Source organism: Cyanistes caeruleus, chromosome 15, assembly GCF_971803275.1.
Source record: "Cyanistes caeruleus chromosome 15, bCyaCae1.hap1.1, whole genome shotgun sequence".
Taxonomy (NCBI): Eukaryota; Metazoa; Chordata; class Aves; order Passeriformes; family Paridae; genus Cyanistes; species Cyanistes caeruleus.
In genome coordinates this window covers 8,347,611-8,374,140 of record NC_141715.1, presented here as the reverse complement: position 1 = coordinate 8,374,140, position 26,530 = coordinate 8,347,611, and the positions used below count along the sequence as shown (strand labels likewise).

Genomic DNA, 26,530 nt, shown 5'->3' with positions numbered 1-26,530 from the left:
GGGAGCTCTGGGGTGAGGAGCAGAGCCTGCACCTTGTCCAAGATTTACTGTGTCATATTCAGGGCTCTATTCACATTTCTCTGAATATACAGGGATTTTCTTGTCTGCAGCACAAATAAAATAATCCTGTCTTTAATCCTGACACTACCAGTCCTTCAGCCAGCCAGGACAGGCCACTCCTGTTAACTGAGATCTTTCTCATGTGCAGTTGCACCCAGAAATTCCCAACTTTTGCAAATGCAGAGTGCAGCCTACAGTTTGGCTAATTCATGATGATAGAGAAGCACATTTCAGTGAACTGGCATGGAACTGGTAGCCAGGGATACTAGAATTCTCTCTCTAGCTCTGCCTTTTTTCCCCCATATTTCCTTGCCTAAGACTGATAAACTTCTTGCTTTCATTTTTCCCACAGGCCAAAGTGCAGCACCTGCAATTTTGTAAGGTTCTTGAAAGATTACAAAAGAAATTTAAAATCTTCCTAAGGTGCTAATAGTGTTAGGCTGTATCTACCAGAACAAGCTACCAGTTCTGATAGATAACTGGAGTATAAAAGCTCAGGTTAACAAAGTCACTGGAACTAATATAGTCTAAATAGGGAATCCATAATCCTGCTTACCAGGCTTGTAAACCTCAACACTCAAAAGAGATACACAAAAACAGGTCCTTAATTTCAGGTACAGGGCTGAACATGCTGCTTCTTTAATAAGTAGCTATGGTGCCTGTTGATAAATTTGCTGACTAAATTCAAAGCATGACTGCTTTTTTAATTTTTTTGATAAATAATGGAAGATAAGATAACCTTCTTTTTCTTCTTATCTAAGGAAAGCACTTTAAAAATTGCCTGAATTAAATGGCCAAAGGACAGATTTTGTGAATTCCTCACAGGTAAATTTTATGAGACTCCCTCTAGTTCAGTTGGGCTTTTTTTCATGGTAGTGTTGTTAGTAATTAAATATTTTTAATAGCAGTACCTCAGTAACATAGGAGCTTGCCGAAGTTCTGGTTCTTTTTTTCCTGTATGGATTTTTGCAATATCCTTAGGGTGTATCATCACAGCAGCAGGAATTTATCTGTCTACATTTCGGTGTCTGTTACTGTGGATCTGATTGTCTAAATTTTGTTTCTCATTGGTACAGACAAATAGATACTCCAGGGTGTAATTCAGCTCATATTCAGATTGCCATCAAAAAACAAGTTAGAAGAGTGGCTGGGTTTTAGATGCCTACAGTGTGGGACTCTAATGTTAAATGAGATGGTTTCCCACCTGGTATGTTTATGTCTTGACATTTCCACATCAATATAATTTCCCAGCTGGTAGTTGTCAAACACTGGAGAACTTTTGATCTTTTTAGATTTAAATAGAAGTGTGAATGAGTCAGATTTAAGTGATATGTTTCCATTTCTTGTTTTAGTCTCTCAGATGGATCAACTTACACTTTTGTCCCTTTAATTATACAGACTGCAAGGAAATGTGGAACAGAACATATTATGGGATTGCATTTCCTTGGATGAAATGGATACCAAGTGCTTTAGGTTGCTTCAGCTGCTAGAAAGAATGTTTTAGTTTGAAAGTGTGTTTCTGAAATGGCAATTCCCCTCACCACAAGCAGCCCCTGCACAAAGAATCTCTGTGTCATACCTCTCTTTATCACAGATTTCTCAAAGCAGGCATTCAGCCAAACATTTTGGATAAGAGCTTGAGTTGGACATGTAGTCAACTGTCCTTGGTAATTATTACCTTTTAATGAAGTGTAATCATTGCAATAGCTTAGAACTCTGAAAGCAAAATTCTGACATCTTCTAATTGCTGCCTGTTACCATATTTTCAGGTGTAGGACATCCTGGAGGGATAAAAACTGGAGACTGTGGGCAAGAAAATCTGCTGAGTTGAAACCTCCTCTTGTATTGCTATCAAATGGAAGTGAATGCCAAAGAATCCAAGCTTGCCCCTTTTTCTTAAACATAACCTCAGCTGTACAACAAGAATATTCATAGTTGGTGTAATATGTGTGTTTCACCAATACCTTACAGCAATAGCATTTTGCTTACAGGATAAGACCTAAGAATATCTGATCAGTTTATTTTTCCAGTAGCTAGTGAATACTCTAAACAGTCTAAATGCTCTGCTGCACTGGAAATGCAAATTTCTGAAACTTACACAATTAGAAAACTGACCACGAGAATGTTAATTAGGGCCATAATCTGAATACTTGTTCAGGGCTGGCCACACATCCTTAGAGCCTCTTCCAAACTGAGTTGCTGGAAACTGAAAGTTCAATTTGTATTTATGAGGGAGATTATGTGTATTCATTGACCAGACTACAGGTAGGACCATAATCACTTTAAGGGCTCTCAAAACAGTGATCTGGCTTTACCTGCCACAGCTCACATCCATGCCAAGGTTCCATGCCTTCTCTGATTGATGCCTGCTCTGCAAACCCAGTTTTGTAACACCTCCCCAAGCCCATATTCCTTTCCTTTCCCAAGAGTTGGTGTGCCACATCCTCTAACTGGAGTTCTCCCTTCTATTGCATCAATGCCTCTTCACACACTGCAATGGGAATCCCTTCAGTAAATGCAGATCATTCCCCTCATTTCCTCCTAGATTGCTAGGCAACCTGTTGATCATATGGATTTTCAGTGATGTATTCAGATGAACAGCCAGGTTTGGTACACCTTTCAGAACAGTAAATTCAAGGCTAAGAGAAAGGTGTTGTTTGTGCTGGTTTATACATACTGTACCAAAATAAAATTCTAATTATTCTGTAGATTCTGTAGACTCAAGATCCTATTTCTTGAGCTGAATAGAAACCTCTGGACATGTTCACATGATCTTGAGATACCTGGTTAATTCAGTATAAGTTACTGTCTGTAGCTGAATTTCCCAGCCCTCAGCTGAAGCAGCATAGGGATGGTGTGCTGCTCGTGGTGTCCTGCAGTGCAGAAGGATTTATTCACTTACTAGGGACAGCTCACACTTCTTTTCATCTGGATAGTGGACAGATGGGGCTTTTAATTCCTAAGTGACTTGAGATACTGCAGATTATAGATTTCACTAGATGGAAGTATTTAGTTACATCAGAAATTAATTGTTCTCCTACAGTCTGAGAGTTAAGATCATACTGAGATATAGATTCTGTTTCTTGCCTTGTGCTGTTTGCGGGGCCAACTAGGAAATGTAATGTCATTTTTATTTGTTCCCTCTTGGAAAAGTTACTTGGTAGGTGGTAATTAATGAAATTCTGCTCACACACATTCCCACCACACCCACCCCAATGAAACATCAGCATAGTTTCCCAGGTCAATATTTCAAGGCAGTGCTGATGAGATAGGATGTCAAGTTATAATAAAAGATTGTGTTGGTAAGTAAATTTAGCACTTACTCACTCCAACTGCCAAAATTGGGTAACAACTAGATTTTCAGAAAGTTAATTGGATATTGGATTCTCAGAGTTGTTTCAAGTAGTATGAGTAAGCCTTTCCTCAAAGCAGAGGATACAGCCTAGAGTTAAATTAAATGCTGGCTGCAAGCTGAATTAGCAAATGGGATCTGGGAAAAACTCTAGAGGTGAAAATTTGGATTATTTTATGTCATCAAGCAGACAACCTATGGTTAAAGTACCAAAACATACTGACGTGCTGAGAAACAGCATTTATGGGGTACTTCAGGTGCCTTTCCAAGCTCTCAAGTCATGTGTATGCTAGAGACAGGAGAGGGGTCAGTGAGCCCACAGAAGATGTAACAGCCAGAAAGAATCTCTGGTATTTCTGTCTCTTAGTACTTATCTCTCTTTCTCTCTCTCTCTCTCATGCATTTCCAAGAGCATTAGCTGATTGATATTTTTTTAGGTCTGGGCTTTTTTTCCACTGGAAAATGCACAGTTACCAGTACATGAAGCCTTCTGTTCTTCACATAACATTAAGTGCTCCCTGGGGGCTGTTCATGTAGGAGTTTTCTGCTAAAGATTTGCCTCAGGAGTGTGTAATTCCTACAAGAAGAGCACGCATCTTTGTTTCAGAGTCATCTCGCTGGCTGATGCTTGCTCACATTCTGCTTCATTAACCATTTCTCATTTGTTTCCCTCTCTTGCCATTTGTTTCCTCTCTTAAGCCAAATTCCCCAGTGCACCCCCATGAAAGCCTTTAACAGTTTCAGGCAGAACACAGACGGCCTCATGCCCTATTCCCTCTATCTGCAATGTACAAATCTTATCTGGGATGCTTCTTTCAAATGTTACCAAAATACTGAATGCACTCTTTTGTTTCTAATAAAATGACAAGCATGACAACTTGGTTTTATACTGGATTCAGAAAATTCTTGGTGCTAGAGAGGAAGAAACTTGACATGGGAGTGTGGACACAGCTTTAGATGTCATTAATGGGTAGCAATACTCTGTTTAGGACTATATCTTTCCCCACTAAATCTGAGGCTGTGCTGTGCATTTGCATATTCTTACAATCTGACCTAGAATAGTTGGTAGTAGGCACAATTAATCTCAAGGAAATAGTAGAAGGAATTTAGAAGCTCTTAGGTGTTGATGGATAATATAACCAATTAAATGTGTAATCTAATGTAACAAAGTGGCTTCCAGCTGATCTTCTTGGTGAGGCCCCAAAGCTTCTGATCTGATAGACAGTGTGATCAGTTGAGGGTTTCTGCACTTCCAGATGGTGTAATGGTGTGTTATATGGCAAATCTTCAACTTGTGGTGTTGGACTTTGACTTGACGTAACATCATTTGGAAGCTATGTGCATTATCTAGATGTTAGCAGTCATGTGATGCTTTTCTGATTTCTTCTTCCTACATTGCTTGTGTATATGCACATGTCTGAATGCACGTTGTCATCTTTACGTGAATTTAGGGAACCTGGTAAGTGAAGCATGAAACAAATCCCCTATTCTTTATTACTTAATTATCTGGTTGTAAGGCCCACCATTCAGCAAATTCAAGCAAATAACAGAGATGTGAATTATTCATTATAGGAGAATGAAAAATTCTAGCTGTTCCAGTCTCCTCTTTTTGACAGCTCTATCAAGCATGAGAGACAAAGATATTGGCAGTATAACAGCATGCAGAGATGGGGTCATTGACCCAACTGGTCCCTACTGTTTGGCTTGGCTTTTTTTCTTTTAAAACATAGTGGGAACAGTGATATGTATTGCTCAGCTATCAACATTTTCATGGTGGCAGGAATGTTTGTGTCTATTGTTGTTGTATTTCCTTTTGTTACTTTCTGGTGTGCATTTTTTTCTCAAATGAGTCAGCAGTACAATAAAGTGTTTTAATCCTCTAAGGGACCAAGGCTACTATGTAGATAAGCACTTTCCCTACTTTTTTATTGGTTCTATTTTATGAGTCATTTAGCAAAGCCCTTTTGATAGCAGGAAGTGAAATCCTCATCCGAGGGAAGGCAGAGCTTCTACTGGCCTATGAGAATGTCTTGTGTTTTATCATTAAAAGACAAGCATCTGTAAAAATACAACCATTTGCAAATTTGCACATTCTTTGATGGAGGCACTTAGTACTTCCCATGCAGGTAATGGATCTTCATGGATGATGACATTTCTATAGCAATTTTTAATTGCCAGTGAATGCCAGTAGAGGAAGTTGTGGATAAACAGCATTTTAAAGGATCAGCAATCCAACTGTAACACTCCGGGATTTTAAGCAGGATGAGCACCTTATTTCATATTACTCACAGAAAGAAGCAACTATTGTTCAATTTATTTCACTACAAAAACCTGACAGTCCACTGTCTGTAAAAATACACTTCACTTCTCTGTATTTGTATCATGAGCCTGCCAAGCTTCCCCTTCATCTTTTTGATTTCTCAGGCTTCAAGGAAATAAGAAGGGTGAGTAAAGCCTTTTAGCTGCAGCCTTTTGGTTTTGGCCTGCTTCATTCCAAAGCCAAATGATCCAGAAATCAACCTTAAAACATAGTTAAGTGATGTGAAATTTAGAAAAGCTAGCAAATTATCAGTAGGAGAACATGCTGAGTTTCAAATCATCCTGCAGCCTGGGAGACTGCTAAATTGATTAGCTTGATAGGAAACTTTAAGGAGGAGCCGCTGAGAAAATCCACTGGAAGGAGGAAAGAAGGATGTTTCTTTGGAAACAATGACATTGGCAGTTTGGCACCTGCTGTTCTGAAGTGTTTGCAAGCCCTTGAAAAAATCAATGTGTATATTAATGTCCATGTGGCACCATCCAGTTCAGCAGACTGGGACCAGTAGTAAGGGCTACACACACTCACTAATGTGTGTGTAGCCATGTCCCACATAGAATCTGACGTGTTCAAGGAGCCCATTATGCCTAATAAATATCTTGACTATTATTGACTGCCCAGCTCACATTAAACACCTCCTATGGTAGTCTGTCTTTAGGAAAAAAAAACCCAACAAATCATGAAGATTTGTGGGCCATTTAAAAATCTATAGGGCATGAAATTGATACTGTGTAAGAAAGAGAGAAAGGAATTCCCTCATTAGGTCTTGCACATTAGAACAAAGGCTGTTACTGGAGTTTAATCTGAGTTTTTGTGATATTTCCTCATAACTCATTTGTACCAGGCATGCACATGGAACAGTACACTAAAATACTGATTCTTCTTTTTAAAATTACATTTTCTCAATGTCTTTTTTTTTTTTTTTTTTATCCGTATGTACTAAGCAAGAGATGGTTAAAGTGAGTAGCTGAATTAAATACCCTTAACTGAAACTCTGACTCCCTGCCTCCAAATTGTGATGTATAACATAAAGGCTCTCAAGAGAATTACAAGGGCAGAATTACATTTTTACTCTGTTGTTAATGAATTTAATGGTACCCAACACTGAAGCTGCCTCTGGCAGCAGCAGAAGCTGATGTGCCAGTGTTTCTTCTTATGGAGCTGAATGGACTGGAACTTAACTGCTGTTGTACAGCTGTTCCCCACCTCTGGATCTCAGGAAAGTTACTTTAATAAGCCAAGTCTTGAAAAAGGGTCAGAGCATGAAGCTCTCAGTTATTTTTTTCCCTTCGGCACTCCCGGCATGTTCAGATTGTCTTCAGTCTTTGCATTGATGTGACTTCGAGTGGATAAAAATTTTGAGTTAGGCTTTCTCTCAGCATCTATATCCTGGAAAGTGCTGTGAAATCAGCTGGAAAATGATCTTGCCCAAATTATAAATGCAAATTCAGTATTCATGTCAGACAAACACATTTTCTCTGAACAGATTTTAATGTTTGACTATGGCAAAATCAAGCTAAACCCATTTTCCAGTTCAGTGTCAGCCCAAATATCACAGGGGCTTATTGCAAACCCTATGGAGTAGGGAGGAGGAATCAGAAAGGAGCAGAGAAATGAGGTATGCCCTCCTTGACAATCTTTCTTACTGAACACCTTGCTCCATCCTCTTCTGGAAGTGCAGAAGACCTCTTTGTAGTGATGTATTAAAATGGCAATTTACTGATTAAAAGCAAATAGAAATATATTTTGCAAGAGAAGCAGTGGAATGGATAGATAGTGCTGCAATAAAATTTATGTTTTCTCAGCATCATAGCAAATTTATATAAATAGAAATATTTTTTATCCGCTTAATATTAAGGTCACAATTGTGCTGTTTCTGTTTCTCATTGTCATTTTTCCACAAGGATCTTGTTTGGAATCAAAAAAGTATTTGGGGAAATGCCTCCAGATATGTCTAGAGATAGATCAGACAAGTTGACTCAGGAAATATAATATATATTCCCTGAAAGACAGTAAACCCCAGTTTCCAATTCCATTGTTACTTTGTGTTTGAATTATTCAGCTTTACTGATACATATGGCTTGCTTTTATTAGAATGCTGTTTTATCTTTGTTCTAATAAAAAAATAACATGTACATCAGGAACACTGAATAATTCAGTCTGACTTCATAACTCAGGGAGCTTACTCTTCTCCAAGGCAGTTCTTGCCTAGGTGTTCCAGAAATCAAGCAATTCTCTTATGAACAGTTGTTCCTCTGTTGTAGAAGTCAATTTTAGCTACCATGCTGAGTGCAAGGTTACAGAGTTTGCTGTTGTATTGCCTGAGGCAGCTTCAACTCTTTCTCTGTAGGAAAAGGACAAAACAACATTTAAGTTATTCCACACAGTTACTTGAGAAAGGAACTGTTCCAACTTTAATTCTTAATAAAGGATCTTCTTTCAGAATTATTTTAGCTAAATATTGGCAAGAGAAAATGCATTTCTCTTCTGTCAGGTGATATCTTCATCAGTGCATCTTTTTGTGAAACATAAAACATTTTAATTAAACTATGAATTCCTTGAAAACCTTATAAACATTGGGTTTCTGGGTTTAAAAATTATCACCACTTATCAAAAGGCATATCAAGATGCCCTGCAATGCATTAATAAGACAAGAATTGTAGCATTTGTCAGAAAACTTTGATTAGCAGCAGCTCTCTAGAGGTGATCTTTTGTTGTTAAAAATTAATTTTGAGGTCTCAAAACCAAGATAGGAATGACAGGTTGTGTGAATTAAATACTGGATTATGAGATGCCAGCAATTAAATTGTAGCAAGAAAAAACGCTGTAGAAAGAACCCAATTTTGTTGGTTTTTTTTCCTTCTGTACATAAATTTTGCAGTGTGGTACAAGTCCTGTGACTTCATCTTTTTGTTGCTGTCATTCCACTCAACACTTCTCACCTGCAATGCTAATGCTCTTCCTTGTGACCACTTTCTGTCTTCCAGCCCATTTGACAATCTGCTTTTTACACTCCTGAGGTTACCTGCTAATTTCACCCTTTCATCTCATTCTGTGCAGAAAAGTCACTGATCTCCTGTTTAGAGACTCCTAGTCTCAAAATTTCTACCTTTAACACAATTCCAGTAATTACTGATCAATTCCAGCAGAGTGAAGTTAATTTTTACAAAATTATTTTGTAATTTAGGAATTTTCATCTTTATTTGTTTCACACTAGAGCTTCTCTCTTGCACTTTGGAGTGAGGAATGGTATCAGATACTGGTTTTCCCAAAACTTGTTTCTGTTAAACTCATGCTTGAAGAAGGAATTCTCTTTGCTCTATTTATATTCACTATACTTTAGAACCAGGCAGTCTGGGTGTTTGTCCTTTCATTTATTTCCTATTTAAACCTCTTCCAGATACCAATTATATGACTAATTGATTATCCATAGAGAAGCTTCATCTTTTCCTGCTTATGCAATTCCTCTCAGAAGCAATGAAAATTCCATTAGGCAACAATCTATTACACTAGTCAGCCCCAACCAATTTGCACTTTTGATGTGTTTCCTGTTTCTAGATTAAATAAAAGCCACGTGCAGCAGCAGCAGAAGCAGCACTCATTCATTCAGGGTATTTTTGATTCTGTCTCATGGCTAAAATCCCTATAACTTAATAATTCTAGTGGTTTCTTCTGACAATAAATTCTTTACCTGTAAACATACAAATCTGTGATTTTTCTATTTCATCCCTAATCCAGAGGTGTTCCATGGAACACTGCCCATCTTGCAAGGTTTTTCCACAGCGGTATCACCTTGGCAGGAGGTGCTTCCACGTGATAGGACTGAAACTGCTCTTCTCATAATGAAATCACTCTTTCAAGAGCCTTTTATTTTAGTATTTGTTTTGCTCAGTGCACACTAAAACTAATGTAATATGGAAACAAATCTTCTGTTGATGGAGAAGATGAATTGTTTTTCCCACGTTTCCATGGAGACAATCAGGCTGCCATAAATGAACATGAAATGGCTCTTAGTTCTGCAGGGTTTGGATGTTCTGAAGTCATTCCCATACAAATCATTCTCAGGATTCTTCGCTTGTGTTCTGTGATGCCTTCCAAGAGTCCCAGGCTGATTTCTGGACACTGAATTTTGCTGTCTCCATTTTAAATGCTAAAAAAGATAGTGAGGCACAGAGTGACAAACTCATTTATCCCAAGGGGTAAAAAAGGCAGTGATAGAACAAGAAGACAATGTAAGTCTGGGTAAAGATCATTATCAGCATAAGGGTGTCCTTTCCTTGCTGTCCCACTGACCAGGACAGACACTGCCTGTGCACTAAGGTGCTAAGAGCAGGAAGAAAAAGTGCAAATTGGTAATTCTTCACTGATACTGTGAAACTTCACTTACTTTACTGTTACTTTGAAACTTCACTATTTCAAAGAATGTTATCAGTGTTCTAGCTTTTTCACTAAGTAGAAAATCACAGAAGCATAGAATATTTTGGGGTGTAAGGGACCTTAGAGATCATCCAGTTCCAATCCCCTGCCATGTGCAGGGACACCTTCCTCTACACCAGCTTGCTCCAAGCCCTATCCAACCTGGCCTTGAACACTTCCTGGGACAGGCTTATAAACTTTATGTGCAATAGCTGATAATGTTTGGAGCCAAGTTCTGTTTCATTTATCCTAGAAAATAGGCATAGGAACTTAATGGAAAAAGTAGAGTTTTTCTCATTTCCAGAGCAGAATGTCTTATCTCGTTTCATGTTTAAATACAGGCATGTGGAGATAGGCAGCAGCCTGGCTGGGAATTGCTGGAACTGTAACAACATTGACATTCAGTCTGTCGACAAATAGAGCAACCTCGTCAGCCTTTCAGAGAATTCATACCCAGAATTTTTATTGCTTGCTTAGCTCTCTACAGTGCTGTGTTAGAAAAGAGTTGTAATTATGCATACTGAAATACTGATTTGTAAAACCTGTTTGGTCCTTATTTTTTACTATTTGCTGATGGAATCAGTACTAAAAGTGATGCACTTTTTCTTCTACATTACCTCTAAAAATATGCATTAAAAGATATGCATGTTTTTCGTGTTTTGAAATGAGATTTAATGACAAAAAATTATTGAATAATAAAATTTGACTGGTTAAATATTTTCCTCTGTGAAAAATACAGAGGAGTTCTACATTGTTTCATTTTTTTTTTTCTAGTCATAGTTCACAGTACTAAACTTCATTATAGCTTTTAATCAAAGTTGGAAAATGGTTCAGTTATGAGTTACCTATCTGAACTGAATCACAGAAAATTTTTACCCATTATGTTACTACTTCAGTTGAAGTAATAAATTCCAACAGCTTTGGAGAGCTTGCATGCAACTTGTCTCAGAATGCATTAAAATATATGTTTGTATTAATCTGAAGTGGGAATGGTATGTCTTTAATTATGCATGAATGATTTTAAATATGATTTTCTGAATAAGGTATAACCTGGTTTGTTTTCACTGGCCTTGGAATAAAATAATTTGTATTAAATGAAATCCCACTATATAAATTATAATTCAGTCCAATTAACAGAAAGCAGAAAAAATCTATGTCTGTTCACAGGAAAAATTATATCCAGAATTTCAAACTTACCATGGGATTTTTAAGTCCAAGCATTCAGAAATCTCTAAATAAAATACATTTTCTCCTGTTTCATTTCTTTATTATGATATAGAGTCTTTTGTATGGCTTTGACATTATTAAACCTTTCTAGCTTGTATTTTCCTAGCAGCAAAGAGAATAAAATCTTTCAGGCATTTGGAAAGGAGCGCAGGGTTCTGTCTGGCACTGGGATCTGGAGATTTAAGGGGATTGGGCGGTGTCACAGGACCCAGTTCAATGGCAGATAGGCAAAATGCAGCCTCAGCTTCTTACAAAACTTAAATCTGCCTTAGACACGCAGGGGCGTGAGGTCAGCAATGGCTCTCCCAACCTGCTTGGGCAGGAGTGGTGATCACTGGGAGAGCCTGGGAACAGAGACTGTGTCCTCCCACGGCTGGTGAGGGAGGCAGACCTGAGCAGTGCAAGGAAAAAGTCACATTTAGCTCTGCTCCTGTCCTGAGGATCTCTTACAGCACATCCTGCAGAGCTGGGTCCTCCCTGCAAGGCAGGTTCCAGCATTTCCTCCTCTTCCACCAACTAAAGATTACAGCAGTGTTTTGAAGCTCTCACTTCCATCCCAGGAGGTCTGAAGCTGGACCATCTGGGGGTTTTGGGGACCCAAAAGCAGAAGCTGTAGGGCTGCTGTCATTAACCACATGCCAAAGCCCTCTGAGTCCCAGAGAATGGGTCATTTTTATACCCTGCTACTTCCTGGAATTAATAATTGAATGCTACATCTGACCGATATCTTTCTGTCAGGGGCCTTTTTTAAGTCTGTTTTGCCTTCAGCTCACTAGGATATGCAGAAACACATCCTGAGGGATGACAGGTGCAAGCACAAATCATCCCAAAGTGGAATTGCTTGGAGCTGAGGGGAGCATTGTGGCGCTGCTGCAGGATCTCTGTGCACTGATGGGAGTGAGCCATTCTTGCACGCTGGGGAAACCTTTGCCTTCAGGACAGGAGGGCAGTTTGTTAGAAGGGCACCTGGACTTATCACACTCACCAGTGGAAGCACATTGCCTAACTTCCAGTCCTGTCCTATTTCTCTTTTCTTTGTGTTTTTTTGGGGTTTTTTTGGGGTTTTTTGTTTGGTTTTTTGGTTTTTTTACTGCATTGGATTTCTGTATATTCGTCAAAAAAATTTAATTTAAATACCAAGGGTTCTTATCCTGTGCTTCAGAAAGGAAATCTGCAGAGTCCTTTGAAGCATTTTCTGCCTTGGATGGCCCTCAGCAATGTCAAAAGCAATTATATGTCAGTTATAAAGAGCGATTTTTAAAGTGCCTATAAAAATTAAACTAGATGTTTCTGTGCAGTGTATCAGCATCTTCAGCCACTCAGATGTTAGAGTGCTCCAAAACAAAGCTGTACAAAAATACTACACAGGGATGGAGCAAATGCTGACAGTTTGAGATGTTATTGCCTAACTGCCTTGGGAAATTCCATTTATTGAAAATAATTCACATACATGTTTGAAACACTTGGTAATTAATTTTCAGCTATATTGATTTCTGTATCCAAACTGCTCTGAAGGTGGAGAGAGAGACTTAAATATGGTGGTTGGAAGACATGTTCTCTCCTAAACTTGGGGATGGCTAATGCAAATTTTCTCCTTAATGAAGCTGAATGATTTATGCCAAGAATTGCAGAAGCAGAATAAAACCATTGGTGTTATTTACATTTATATGGTGGGTGGGTCCTGTAATGTGTTGTTAAATAACACTTTGTAAGACCAGAATTATTAACAATGTCAACTCTGAGAATAAATGTTACACTCAGTTCCAACAAAGAACTCTTTTGAATAGCTGTTAAAGCCTGGAATTCCACCAAGGGCTTCCTGGGACATCTTGGCCATTCGAGGGGGATGGAGTAGTCCCATTGCACTTGGGTGGAGCCCCAGTGACACTCTAACTCCAGCACATGGATTGGTTCAGGTTTACCATAGAGCACTGGAAGCCTACCATGCCTTCACGGAGAAGTGCTCTTTAAGTTAATATATATTCCCATCTTCACCTTAGAAAAAATAGCATTAATTCATCATAAAGCTTATGAAGCTTTAACTCTGTTGGTAAGGCTGTGGTATACTTCAAATAACCAAAATGTTAAAGCCAAAACTGGTCTTAGCCAGCATGTGTTGAAGACGTGTCCTTTCCCTAGCAAAAATCAAGAGCAGCTTGTAGGAATTTTTATTGACATGTTTCAGCTGGCTTAATGGCTCCTTCACATTTGCTCTGTGATGGTTTTCATGGAAGCACATGGTAAAATTCCACCAAGGCACCACTCTGCCTCCTTGACTTTCTCTTTGGCTGTCACTCTGCTGGAAGTGGACACATGATGCTGGTTTGAAACCTTCCCTCCTAGATCTGAAGGTTGACATTAGATGCCATTTGAGCTTCATGCTGAGTGGGAAGGAAGAGTCAGAGCCTTCTGTCCAGACCACAGCTTTCCCATTCCTGCCTTTCCCTTCCCTGCCCATTTCCCAGCCTCTACAGCCAGGAACTGTGCTTTGCTTCTCCTGCCTGCTTGTGGAGTATAACTGGAATCAAGCAATGCATAATAATATAGAAATGCACACATACAATTTAATGCATCATTTAATTAAATGACTTCGTTTTATTATCAATCTCTTTTGTATTAAAATACACAGTAGGATCTTTGCATTGAAGACAGCAGGTCTCGTTTTCCTTTCATCATACCTCTCCCAGCAGATGTTCTTTTCTTATATAGTCAGAACCGTTCCAAAAGCTGCATAAAAGCAGCTGCTCTTGACGTTGCATTATGCAGGAGTATTTTGTCATTGAGTGATCATAGTACTTATTGGCAGGCAATTTTAAAAACAAACCCCCCAGTATTTACATAACACCGTTTATTTTTGATTGTGCAGTTCATTTCAGTTTCACTAAACAGCTACATTTTGAAAATACTCTCTTCCCCCTAAGGAATGGTCATAAAAACAGAATCAAGCTCATAAATCTTGTTGTGAACTAGTTGTACAGTTTCTGCAGGATTACACATCCATTGCTGTGAGACACTGAAAGTATTTATTTGTTATCACCCTTTTAAAGTCAAATGTGTGAAAAGCAAATTCGCTCTGTTGTGATTAACACGGTGACCCACTGATACAGCATATGGTGCTACATCCTTACAGAGCAACTTCCCCCTGTACTGCCATTGGCTGAACTAACATCTTCCTGCAAGTCATAAGTCTTTTTTTATTGTGGTAATAAATAAAAACATGAAATGTAATAGGAAAGTATCTCAAACACTGTTGGTAGGTCTTTGTCCAACACTGATTTATATTGCAAATCCACAGCTCTGGTGAATGGTGCAAGGAGGAGAGAGGGAAAGTTCTCTGGTCTGCTGCGTGGAGCTGGGACAGAAAGAGATTTGGGATGCAGCTGGTGTTTGTAGACCTTATGGTATTGGAAAACAATGTCACCATATCATCAGGAGGGTTTTAGGAGGCTGAGGCAATCCTGCAGTCCCTGTGCTTACCACCTACCAATTATTTTGGTCTCTCTCTGAGATTACCATAGAAGATTTATAGTTTTAAGAGAGAACTTAGGTTGACCTGCATAATAAAAGCTAGGGGAAAAAAAAAAAATGCTAAAGGACAAGGAATTCTGCACCTCTACTTACTTGTCCCCTTGCACTGTTAATTCAGAGATTTCTCAGTTCTGAGTACCAGGACAGCTTTCCAGAAAGCAACTGTCAGCAGCAGAAACCTCTGGGTGTGAAGTGAGGAAAAGTGAGATTCATGAGACAAGATGGTACGTTTCTAATTTCCTAAATTTTTCCAAGATAAAAATCTTTGGAAAATTATTATACTGAGATGTCCAGTACTATATTTAGGTCAGCTGCCTCCTGGGATGGATCCTTCCCTTGGAGACCCAGTATCCATGGGAAATGCTCAGAACAGGAAACCATGGGGCCTGGGTTCAGAAAATGATAGGGAGGATGAAGTGGGTTTTCATCAAAGAATTTTTGTCCAAGTGAAATATTTAATTCCAGTACTGGCTGGGCACACATCTCCCTATATAAATATTGAATGCATGCTCAGCCACTCTAAAGTAATTAATCATATCAGTTTCACCTTCAGACTCAGCCTAAACAAAAAGTGGAAATATGTTCACATCTCAAAGCTGAGCTTAGGTATTTTTGTTATTACTGTGCAGCCAGAGCTGAGTGCAGACTCCCTGACACAGAGAATGGCTAAAAACCACTATGGCTGTAGTTCTCCTTTCAAGCTGATAAAGTAACATCTTCTTCTCACTTTATTTATTTATTTGTACTTTTAGCTCTTCATTTCCAAAGAGTTCATACTCATTGCTTTAGGACAAAAAGAACTGTAATGATAAATGTGGTTGTTATGTTTCATCTTAGTCCCAAGGGTGTGTTCTTCTTCCAGTGATGAGCATCTGCTCCCAGTCATGTAGAAATCTGACTAACAAAGCATGATCTTTGATTAGCATATTTCAGAAATTGTTTCTTATTACAAGCTCTCCTTAGGGCTTGTGTTGCTTAGCAGTAGAACAACCTTCCAAATGTATTTAACATGTTGAAGAACTTTGCAGACATATAAATCCCTACTTTGAGGTCTTATGTTCATATGGATCATGCATTCTGCATAAGTGGGAAAAAAATCTCCAGAAATAAAAATCCACATCATGGGGTTTTTGCTGTCTTCTGACAAAGTTCAGTTTGGCTTGTATTTAATAAACTGCTGTTTTGAACAGCATGTAAGGACTGTTCATAATGAATAATAAATGATGCTTCTATTATGTGTCACATTTAAGGGTTTTCATGAGGTGTTCCACCACTGGCCCTTTATATTAGGGAGGTTTTTGATGACAGGGGTGTTGAAACTAATGATGAAGCTGAATGCTTATGGGTAAGAATTAAGGGGAAAGCCAACAAGACTGACATCCTGCTGGCAGTTTGTTTGTTTGCAGGAAGAAGATGTGGACAACTTATTCTATAAGCAGCTGGGGAATGTTTCAGGATCACCAGCCCTTGTTCTTGTAGGTGACTTTAACCTCCCAGATATCTGCTGGGAACTAAATACAGCAGAAAAGAGGCAGTCCAGGAACCTCTTAGAGTGTATGGAAGACAACTTTTTGTCACAGCTGGTGGGTGAGCCCAGCAGGGGAGGGACTATGTTTGACCTGTTGTTTGCAAATAGAGATCTACTGGTGGGAGATGTGGCGGTTGGAGGCTGCTTGGGGAATAGTGATCATGAAATTATAGAGTTCTCAATATTTGGTGAAATCGGGAGGAGCATCAATAGGACTTTTACATTGGACTTCCAGAGGCCAGACTTTGTCCTATTTAGGAGACTTATTCAGTGAGTTCCTTGGGAAGCAGCCCTTAAAAACAAAGGAGTTCAGAAAAGGTGGGTGTGCTTCAAAACACAGATCTTGAGGGCACAGGAACAGACTGTCCCTGTGTGCAGAAAGACAAGTCGACGAGGCAGAGGTCCAGCCTGGATGGGCAATGAGGCTTCGAAGGAATTTAGTAATAAAAAAAGGATGTATCATCTTTGGAAGGAGGAAGTATTTAAGGGGGTTGATAGGGCATGTAGGAAAAGAATTAAGGAGGCCAAAGCTCAGTTTGAACTTAATTTGGCAACTTTTGTGAAGGATTATAAAAAATGTTTTTACAAATATATTAATAGTAATAAGGAAGGGTAAGACCAACCTTTGTTCCTTATTGGATGAGAGAGAACCTCAGTAACTGCAGATGAGGAGAAGGTGGAAGTGCCTCACGTCTTCTTTGCCTCAGTCTTTAGTGGGAAGATTGCTTGTCCTGAGGACAGGTGTCCTCCTGGGTTGGTAGATGGTGTCAAGGAGCAGAATGGTCCCCCTGCTATCCAGGACCATTCTGCTCCTTGACAGGCATTCCTTGGAGGTAGCCAGAGAACTGCTGAGCCACTTGGATGTTCATAAATCTATGGGCCCAGATGGGATCCATCCCAGGGTGATGAGGGAGCTGGCAGATGAGCTTGCAAAGCTGCTCTCCATCATTTACCAGCAGTCCTGGCTCACTGGTGAGGTTCCAGATGACAGGAAGCTGAACAAAGTGACACCCATTCACAAAAAGGGTGGGAAGGAGGATCCTGGTGATTATAGGCCAGTCAGCCTGACCTCAGTACCTGGTGAGGTAATGGAACTGTTTATGCTGAGTGTCATCATGCAGCATGTGCAGGATGGCCAGGGCATCAGACCCAGCCAGTGTGGGTTTAGGAGAGGTAGGTCATGTTTGACAAACCTGGTTTCCTTTTATGACCAGGTGACCCACCTGGTGGGTGCAGAAAAGGCTGTGGATGTTGTCTATTTGGATTTCAGCAAGGCCTTTGACACTGTATCCCAGAGTAATTCACCCAATACATCAGTTGCTTTATTTATTTTTGTCAACATTATTATTGTTCTCAGATTTTAGAAACAAGTCGAGGCATAGAAAGTTGAGGCCTGATTTGTAAGGAAATGGTGGCTAGGATTTCCAACCACATCTTTTCCCATTGTTTTCCTTCCTGATGATTATTCAACAGTGTTTTTTCTTTCTGGATAAAAAATTTTTAAGCTGCAAAATATTTGAAAGTCATCTTATTTTTACCAGAAATGTGTAGTGTGATGCTATTTCAGAGCTGCATGTATTTTTATTGCCTTGGAAGACCTAAATAGTTCCTGGAATGGATTCACCAATTAAGAGTAAATTTTACTGTGAAAAAATGTTAAGTATTGTAGCTGTTCATGATTTCACATAGACCATGTGGGCTTAAATTTTGCTCCTTCTTCATGCCAAAGTAGTATTGACTTTCCAGGCTAAACCAACATCCCCACTCCTCAGGTTTTGGCTGATAGAACACTGAGCACAAGGCCAGGCTGTACTCACCAGCAGCCCAGTGCTCCTGGCAGCTCTGAGCCCTGGGCTGCCAGCCAGTTTGCACAGGGATTTTTGTTGATGCAGCATTTTGCATCAAGGATGTGTCACCAGCAAAAGAAAACAATGTGCATGGGCTCCAGCAACAGAGCAAGGCCAGCTGCAAGTGAGCAAAAGTTCTGGTCATTAAATTTGTGTGTGGGTGTGACCTTTGAATTACCTCAGCCTCTGAAACGATGATGTGGTGACCCTGCACACTCCAAGTGGTGCTCAGTCATTAAAGGCTTTGCAGAAGGAGGGTGTTTCACTGGTTTGCAGTTTAAGAATATCCAGGTAGACAGCCAGCTGAGGAAACTGTGGCTTGCCATTTAAATCCCTGTCAAAGATCTGCCTCAGTCCTTAACTCAGTCTCCAGTGAGAGTGAAGTAAAAGGATTAAGAAGGTGTCTCTCACTGTTTGTGTTCTGGGAATGTAAAGGGCAGGGAATCAGATACTTCTCATCTGTCTGGTTTAAAAAAGACACCAAAAGGCAACAGCAAAACATCCCTGAAGAGCTTTGACAGCCTTTGGTCTTTCCAATGGGACAGACCCTGGCCCCTCAAACACTGCCTGTGTATTTTCCTAATGGCAACACATGAATGTTGCTGCCTTATTGTTTATTGCATAGGAAACAGATGGTCCTTTCTCCTTCCTTGTTCACTTCACCTCTTCTATCAGTTTTAATGGTTTAAAAGAAAAAGCTTTTAACACTTTTGCTTTGTTTTTATGATTTCCCCGTCTTGCACCAAAGGCATTGCAGTAAATACATATGCACTAGTGAAGCTTAATTGCCCATCACAAATGTGTAATGGGTGTTAATGTGGCAGGAGCTTGTAGCTGTGGCTGTTTAACCTAGCACAGAACAGCTGCAGCTCTTCAGACCCGAAGGAAAACAGACGAATCCTCTGCTTGTTGGAAATATATTTGCTCTCAGAAAAATCTGGTACAGAGCAAACTGAAACTTCTTCCACTTCAAATGTTCTCCTTTGAAAGTTTCTCTGATTATTCAGTAGAAATGGGAAGTGGTTATCATAAAGTAAGAGCTTTATACCATCCCCAAAAGTAAATCAAGAGTTGCCCATTTCCAAGAATGGACCAAGACGTGAGGAGGGATGAGAGAGTAAAAATGGGATTTAAAGACACTGAAGAGGAACAGGAAGTCAAATCCATGGCAACAGAACATCCAAAAAGAGCTTCTGTAAAAATCACTTCTCAAACAAAGTGAAATTTCTCTGTGTAACTGGTATGGCAGAGACTTCCCTACTGATGTGTTCACATAACTATATTTTGAATTCTTGTAATTCGTCTTGGCAGAAAATGTTTTATTGCTGCTTTTTAGAAACCTTCTTTTGTAGAAGAATGAATTTAGGCAGGTACCTTTCAAATGGGACAAGAGCCTGGACATATTTGCTCTGAGATGGCAACTCATCGTGCTGTCTAATCCCAGCTCTGACAACAGTGCTGGTGGTGCAGGTTGTTGAATAAAAGCCAGGATTATTTTGTTGTTATTACTGCTTTTCTAGTCAAGCATTTTAAATACAGGGGATGCTTAGCTGTAAAAATTAAAAATAATCTCTAAAATGCCTGTTTTACAGCATCTATGAAGTTAAATTTATTAGCATTCTGCATTATATCAGTTAATAGTTAACTTCTAAAATACTGGTCATTTTGTTATTGAGTACATTTTATCCAAACATAGCTTTTTGTGTGAAATAAACAGTGTGACAGAACTTCAAAGTATTTGTTTACTCACACGTGGGAGTGTTCATTCTAACCTGTCCTGTGCCTGCCAAGAGCTCTGCTTGCATTTCTCACTTTCTTTTTTTAATATGTTTGATTTTTTTATAGCCCTTGATCCATCCAAAGATCCCTGCCTGAAGGTGAAGTGCAGCCCACACAAAGTGTGTGTCACCCACGACTACGAGACCGCGATCTGTGTCAGCCGCAAGCAGCTGGTGCACAGGTGAGGAAACGTTCCCTTGCTTCAGCCTTTTGTGTCTGTCACAGACATCCAGTGTGGGAGAAGAAGTAAAATGAGAAAACTCCAAAATTAATATTTAAAACCTCTTAATTTTACAATATTCCTCTTAATTTTACAATATTCCTTTCATTTCTGCTAAAAAAAAAAAAAAAGAGACAAACAGAAGTTTTATATTTATAACTGAGGCTTTTTTAAAAAAGATGACCCAGAACATGCTGCATCCTGTGGTGTGGATTGCAGAATTCTTTGCCAGTTCTGGGAGGGATTTTCTCCCCCCAGAGAGAAGTAATTATGCATATTTTAAAAACTGAAAACATTAAATATGAAAACATTGTGCCAGGAATATTTACAGTTCAAGTAACTTAATTAGAAGTAATTAACAGGAGATTATTAAAGATTCAAAATATATAAATATATAAAACCTCTGCCTACGTTTGCTAAAGGGCTGAAAAGTGTTGGTGAAATTTTATAGAGCAGCTCCTTGAGAAGTCACCTAACTACAGAAATCGCCAGGTCAGATTGCTGAATGACTGAATTAAGAGCAAATGAACTAGCTAATATGTTACAAGGCCAGGATGTTCAAATTAGACCACAGAACTTCATAGAGAGGAGCTACAAATAAAAGAAGAGAAGCCTATTGATAATGGGTTGAGATATATTACAACCAAGAATTGAGAAATTTATAAACAAATGTTGAGGAAAAAACCAAACTTCTCCCTATTTTGAAAGGAGATGTAGTAGAACCAGTAGAACCAGTAGAGAAACTAGAGTTGAGTATCTCCAGGGCATGAGTCAAGACCCAGAATTAATCAGCCCCTCCACTTGGCAACATATCTGTAACAGAATAAATTGTGTACTGCTGTAATGAGCAACTCTAAATGCTTGGACTGCACTTTAAGGAAAATACATTGTCTTGCTTTTATTATGTTTGAGTGATAAATCTGGGGACTGCTCTTCAGTTTCTCTCTCTGTTTAGTACAGAATTAAAAAATTGCTGTAACACAGCTCAGGTCCCCAAATGTTGTTGTCAGCCAATATTGTAGTTTAACAACTGTTTAAGCCAAACCAAATTCAGGATGATCTGGTTCCCATGGATAACCTCTCATCTTATCTCACTGTCACCTGGTTGAGGAAGCTAATCCTGTAAGAAAAATTTGTCTTTGATTGATAATACGAAGTTAATGGTGTAATGTGCACGAGGCAGTGTGTTCAATATCTGGTTTTCAGTATGGAATGATCCATGGAAGGAAGTTAGGAGTCTGCTATGTGTAGTGCTTACATTCTAATGATATTTATGGCATTATGTAGCTTGTAGTTTCTAGTTAGGATGGATTGAAACCTGGTTTAAATCCTTGCATTATACAGTGGTCCTTATGATATACAGACATAGATGTTGAGCCAAATGCTTTCTGAGCTATTTCCAGTATTTAATGTCTCCAAAGTAGTCAAAATGTTCAGAAGAATGGCGCAGAAGAACTGAATATCTTTTCTTTGCAGAAACCAGGCTGCATTTCATGTGATCTCTCTATGATTTCTCCACTGCCTGCAGCTGTTTCAGCAAAGCTTTGAGTAACACTGTGACTATGGAGATGAATTGAAAAGTACTGAAAACTTTGAAAATTCTCCAATTTCCAGCAAGTTTTGCAATGCTGAAAGAACTACTGCTGATGTATGACAGTGGCACTATAACCCCACACTGGTTTTATTAGTGGTTTATTCTCCAGGTACCCTGCTACCCTGGCCTCAGAGGGTAGATAGGTCAAGGAGGGAAGTAACCAGGGCAAATTCTGTTGATTTGAATCAGTGGAGTGTACCCCCTGAAGGTTTTCATCTTTAGTCCCACAGCATTCTGGTTTTTATGTGCCTCAGCTCCAGGCATATTAAATGCTGTGTTAATCAGGAGTAAACACATTAAAAGGGGTGGAGTTGTACCTATTTAAAACCAGCAAAAATCTGAATATATTAGTGTGGGCACATGTAGTAACAATTACCAAATAACACGGTGCTGTTAGGATTGTTTCGCACATCCACGGTGCTTTTGGGTGTGCTCAGGAGGATTTTCCATTTCATGCATCATTATCAACTTGCTGCAGTGGCTTTACACAGTGTGTAGGCTCAGCAAAAAGTAGTGGAGAGCAACACCTTTGTTATTGCTGAGCCTCCCAGACACAGCTGTGCTGGTCTGGCTGGAGAGCTGTGATTTTCCAGGCATATTGTTGCAAACTCTGAAATCACCAGTGCCAGTACGATGCCATTCCTATTTCATTTCCTTTCTGCTGGAATGACTATTTTTTAAACCACTGCAGGAGCTCGGTAGCAGTGTAGAAAATGGAGTTGCATGGAAATGTGTTATTTAAGCTGCTCAGACCCTGCCCCAGGGGCAGTCTGGCCTCTCCTGTTCAACATCTGCAATCTCCTCCTTCTCTGCTCCTCCTCCCCTCCACAGTCACCTTGTGTGCAGCCCTGGGTGTTGAATCATGGAATGGTTTGGGTTGGAAGGGACCTTAAAGATTACCAAATTCCAACCCTCTGCCCTTTAGATCTACAGATACAAACAGTTGGTTCCCCAATTAACCTTGCTGTGTTCATAGATTTTTCTCCATTCTCTTGTTCCTTTTCATACTGATTCTGAAAATAATTGGTTTTCATTTGATTATTATGTACAATTCAGGGAAAAGGGCATAGCCCAAAGGGAACTTTGTAAAATAGCATCATTTGGATTCCTGTTGGTATATTTAGCCATGTTAATTGTTTGTGTTTTATTTGTATGTATTATCTTGAAGGGCCTATCACAAGCAGAACTGTGGGAGAACCCAGACAATAACAAGGGAAAACCACTGGGTAGTTTATTAATTTTTTTGTCTTTCTCCATGGGCATTAACCAACTAATTTTTCTAGTAAGCTGTTAGTACTTCAGAAGTTAAGGCAGAAGATAAGATGTCAGAGAGGTATTCCAGACAGATAACAGAGTTTTGTCAGCACATCCTCTAAGGCGTTTACAGTACAAATTGGACAGTTCATTTACAGAAAAGGCAAGACTGTGTTGTGATTTAAGAGTGAGAAAAAGATGAATTTGGAGATACCTTCTTATATGCTTAATAGTCCTTGTACTAATGATAGAGTCTTATGAAATCTTTTGGGTGGATTAAAACCCCTTTCAATTTGGACATCTATGAGGAAAAGTCTTTATTAGTTCAGATTTGCATGAAATGCAGTAGTTAATATCTCTCAAAGTTGTCTCATGCATTCTCAGTCCCATAATTCTTTAAGCCATTTGTCTCTGCTGGTGCTGATAGTGCAGCGGATGGGAAGGAAAGATGTCACTCTTGGGCTCTTTTCAAAATAACAGAATGAGAGAGGATTGATATGAAAATAATGGACATATTAACATGTCCAGGCTTTACAGCTTTGTTCAGTCCATTTGGCCAGCAATGACCAATTAGTTCATCACTGCCATGTAAGTCACTCACAAAGATAATCACACATCTTCTCTGCTTCTCTGCTGTGTCTTAGAAATCCAGCTGTTTACTCACTATTTCTTCAGTACTTTTAAGGATAATGCTGCTGACAAAAGAGTCTACTACTGAGTTTCTCACTTGTTTGTTTTTTTTTAAGGTCTGGACAAGTTCCCAGATAAAACATCTGTTCTTCTAAATTACGTGTCAAAACCTCAGTCTGACCAGCATGGCAGTGTTGGCAGCTATACTTATCCTCAAGGAGCAGACAAATCTCTCTCTCTTTCTTTGCAAATCTTGCAGCTGATACACCATTTCTGGTTAGGAAGGACCCTGCTCAAAACAAGTCAAGTAAAACATCCCCATAAGTGAAATAGAGCATTTTTGTAGCATTGATCTGGTTTTTCAGCGAGTGCTTTAAATTGTATCCAAAAGGGGGAGGCAAAGCAATCACTGCCAGGACTTCAGTGACCCACCTGCTTTGGAGGACTGCTGGGAGCATTACAGAAAAATCTCTGACCACAGCAAATGCACTTTTAGGGATTTACTGAAAAGTTGTGCACATAAGCAAGGATTTGAAACAGTGCTATTCCTCAATGTCTATGATTACATCAACAATCACCTTTTTTAAAAGGTGCTAAAATAGGGCCTAGAAACCCAACCCTGTTGTTTTGCTGTTCTCTCTGACTTGTGCCTGCCTCTGTTTTCTCTTGTTTGCTTCACTGCTAAATGCTGATGAGGGGTTGGCTTAACACCAAGGGTTCCTCTGGGGGTTACAGCTTCCTGTGCTGAAAACCTGACTCCCACATTCCCAGTGCCATGACTGATGTCATGGAGGGCTTGGTCCTAAGCTCATTTAATTCTGCCTGATTTATGTGGTAATGTTTATCAAAGCCTGAGTAGGCGAGAAATCCATAGGAGAAGCAAGCTTGGGCGATGATTAATTATCTTTGCATCAACTAACACCATCAGTTGGTTCCCCAGTTAACCTTGCTGTGTTCAAAGCTCTTTTCTCTTGTTCCTTTTAAAGCTGATTCAGAAAATAATTGTTGTTCATTTGTGTATTATGTACAGTTGAGGGGAAAATAAAGCATAGCCCAAAGGGTACTTAGATGAATCATAGAATCACAGAATCACAGAATATGCTGAGTTGGAAGGGATGCATCACAAGCATCGAGTCTTGCTCCCAGACCTGCACAGGACACCCCAAGAATCCCACCATGTGCCTGAGAGAATTGTCCAAATGCTCCTTTAACTCTGTCAGGCTTGATGCTGTGACCACTTCTCTAGGGAGCCTGTTCTAGTGCCCAAACCTTTCCTGATAGCCAACCTAAACCTCATAAATATAGTTATTTTTCACATCTCTGGTGGTCTTGGTAAATTCTGTGATGAATTCACAGTTATGAGTTAATTTTTACTGCCGATTTATTTACGAGCATCAAATGAATTTTGCTGATTAATGTTTTCAGAATTAAGGGAAGAAAACTGCACAGTTTAGAGTCAAAAGAAAATCTTTTGACCATTGTTTTATTATAAAAGAAAGCCATTTCAAATAGGTTAGATTTTTTCCCCAGTAACAATACAACAATATTTACACGTAACTGCAAACTGATTTGAACTCTCTAAATCTGACTTTTCCTGGGGGGGGAAAAACAAAAGAAAAATAATGTTTTTATGAAAAACTTTTTATCCACCTCTAGTGCTGAGTATTGATTAATCTGCTGGCATACATTTTTGCTTCAGAAGAAAGAGCATTGAAATACTTGATTAAACACACAATCAAAAGACCAGACAGATTGCATTAAGTTTCTTTCAAACAAAGCTATTGTACTGGAGAAATTGCCAGAATTTAGGTTTATTATTCCCAAGGTTAGCTCTGATAGAATCATGAAGAGTTACTTTAATCCTCAGTGAATGAAAGTTCTAGACATGAACAGGATTGAGTAAATGTTTGTTGGTTTTTGTATTTTTTTGCAAGTTGTTAACTCTAGTGCATTACTCTGTAAAGACTGTTATTCTTACTAATATCCAATCCCTCATGGTACATTGCACAGTTTAACTGTGGTTCATGCTGTTTGTCCAGAAAGAGAAATGAGAAGCAGGAAAATCAAGGAGAGATTTTGAGGTCACAGCCAGGTGCAGTAGATAATGTGATGTGCAAGGGGTGTGTGCAAGTCCTTGGAGAAAACTTGAAAGCTTTTAAAAGTATTTCATCTCCAGATTTCCTGACAACAAAGGTACCTCTGCTACAGCACAAGAGCTTCAGATTTTGCAACAGATAAGTAACAGATACATGGAAGTAAGGAATGTTTGTTTTGCTATGGAGTCCAAGTTGCTTTTTAATAAGACAGCATGTGGTGTGATGTGCCATCAATCTATAAGTGCTCAAGGGAACCACTGATTATTAAGAAAGAACAGCATAAGAGTCTGGCACTATCCTTTATTCCCCATTACAGTTATTTCTAAAATTTTGATTATGAAAATTATGATCTAAGCATGAACTCCCAAAGGTTAATAGCTTTTTCCTCCAAGACAGTCTCCATCAGTAACTGCCCAGGATTCGCTCCAAGGATGCTTGAATATTAGAACAGCACTCACTGGTTTTAAAAGCAGATATTACTCTACTGAACAGGATCATTTGTAAAGTGTAGGTCTCCCTCTCAAAGTGGTCCATTTCTCAGTTTCAGCTCTTCCTACATTAAATTGCTTTTAACTAAAGAGACCATGTGGAGAGGCTGTGGAGGGACTGGCTTTCATCTGACACCATGATATGAGCTCATTCAGTTCCGAGCCTTCAGTGACCTACTTGCTGCCAAGGGTTT

General features: G+C 39.2%; 1 protein-coding gene across 1 annotated transcript in view; it reads left to right on the top strand.

The window, feature by feature from the left end:
* SPOCK1 (SPARC (osteonectin), cwcv and kazal like domains proteoglycan 1) overlaps positions 1–26,530 on the top strand; it is a 274,227-nt gene that overhangs the window by 137,655 nt on the left and 110,042 nt on the right. Inside the window, exon 4 of the mRNA XM_086851450.1 lies at positions 20,121–20,235. Within this exon, the coding sequence (XP_086707576.1) occupies positions 20,121–20,235 (115 nt within the window). The remainder of the gene's footprint in view (positions 1–20,120; positions 20,236–26,530) is intronic.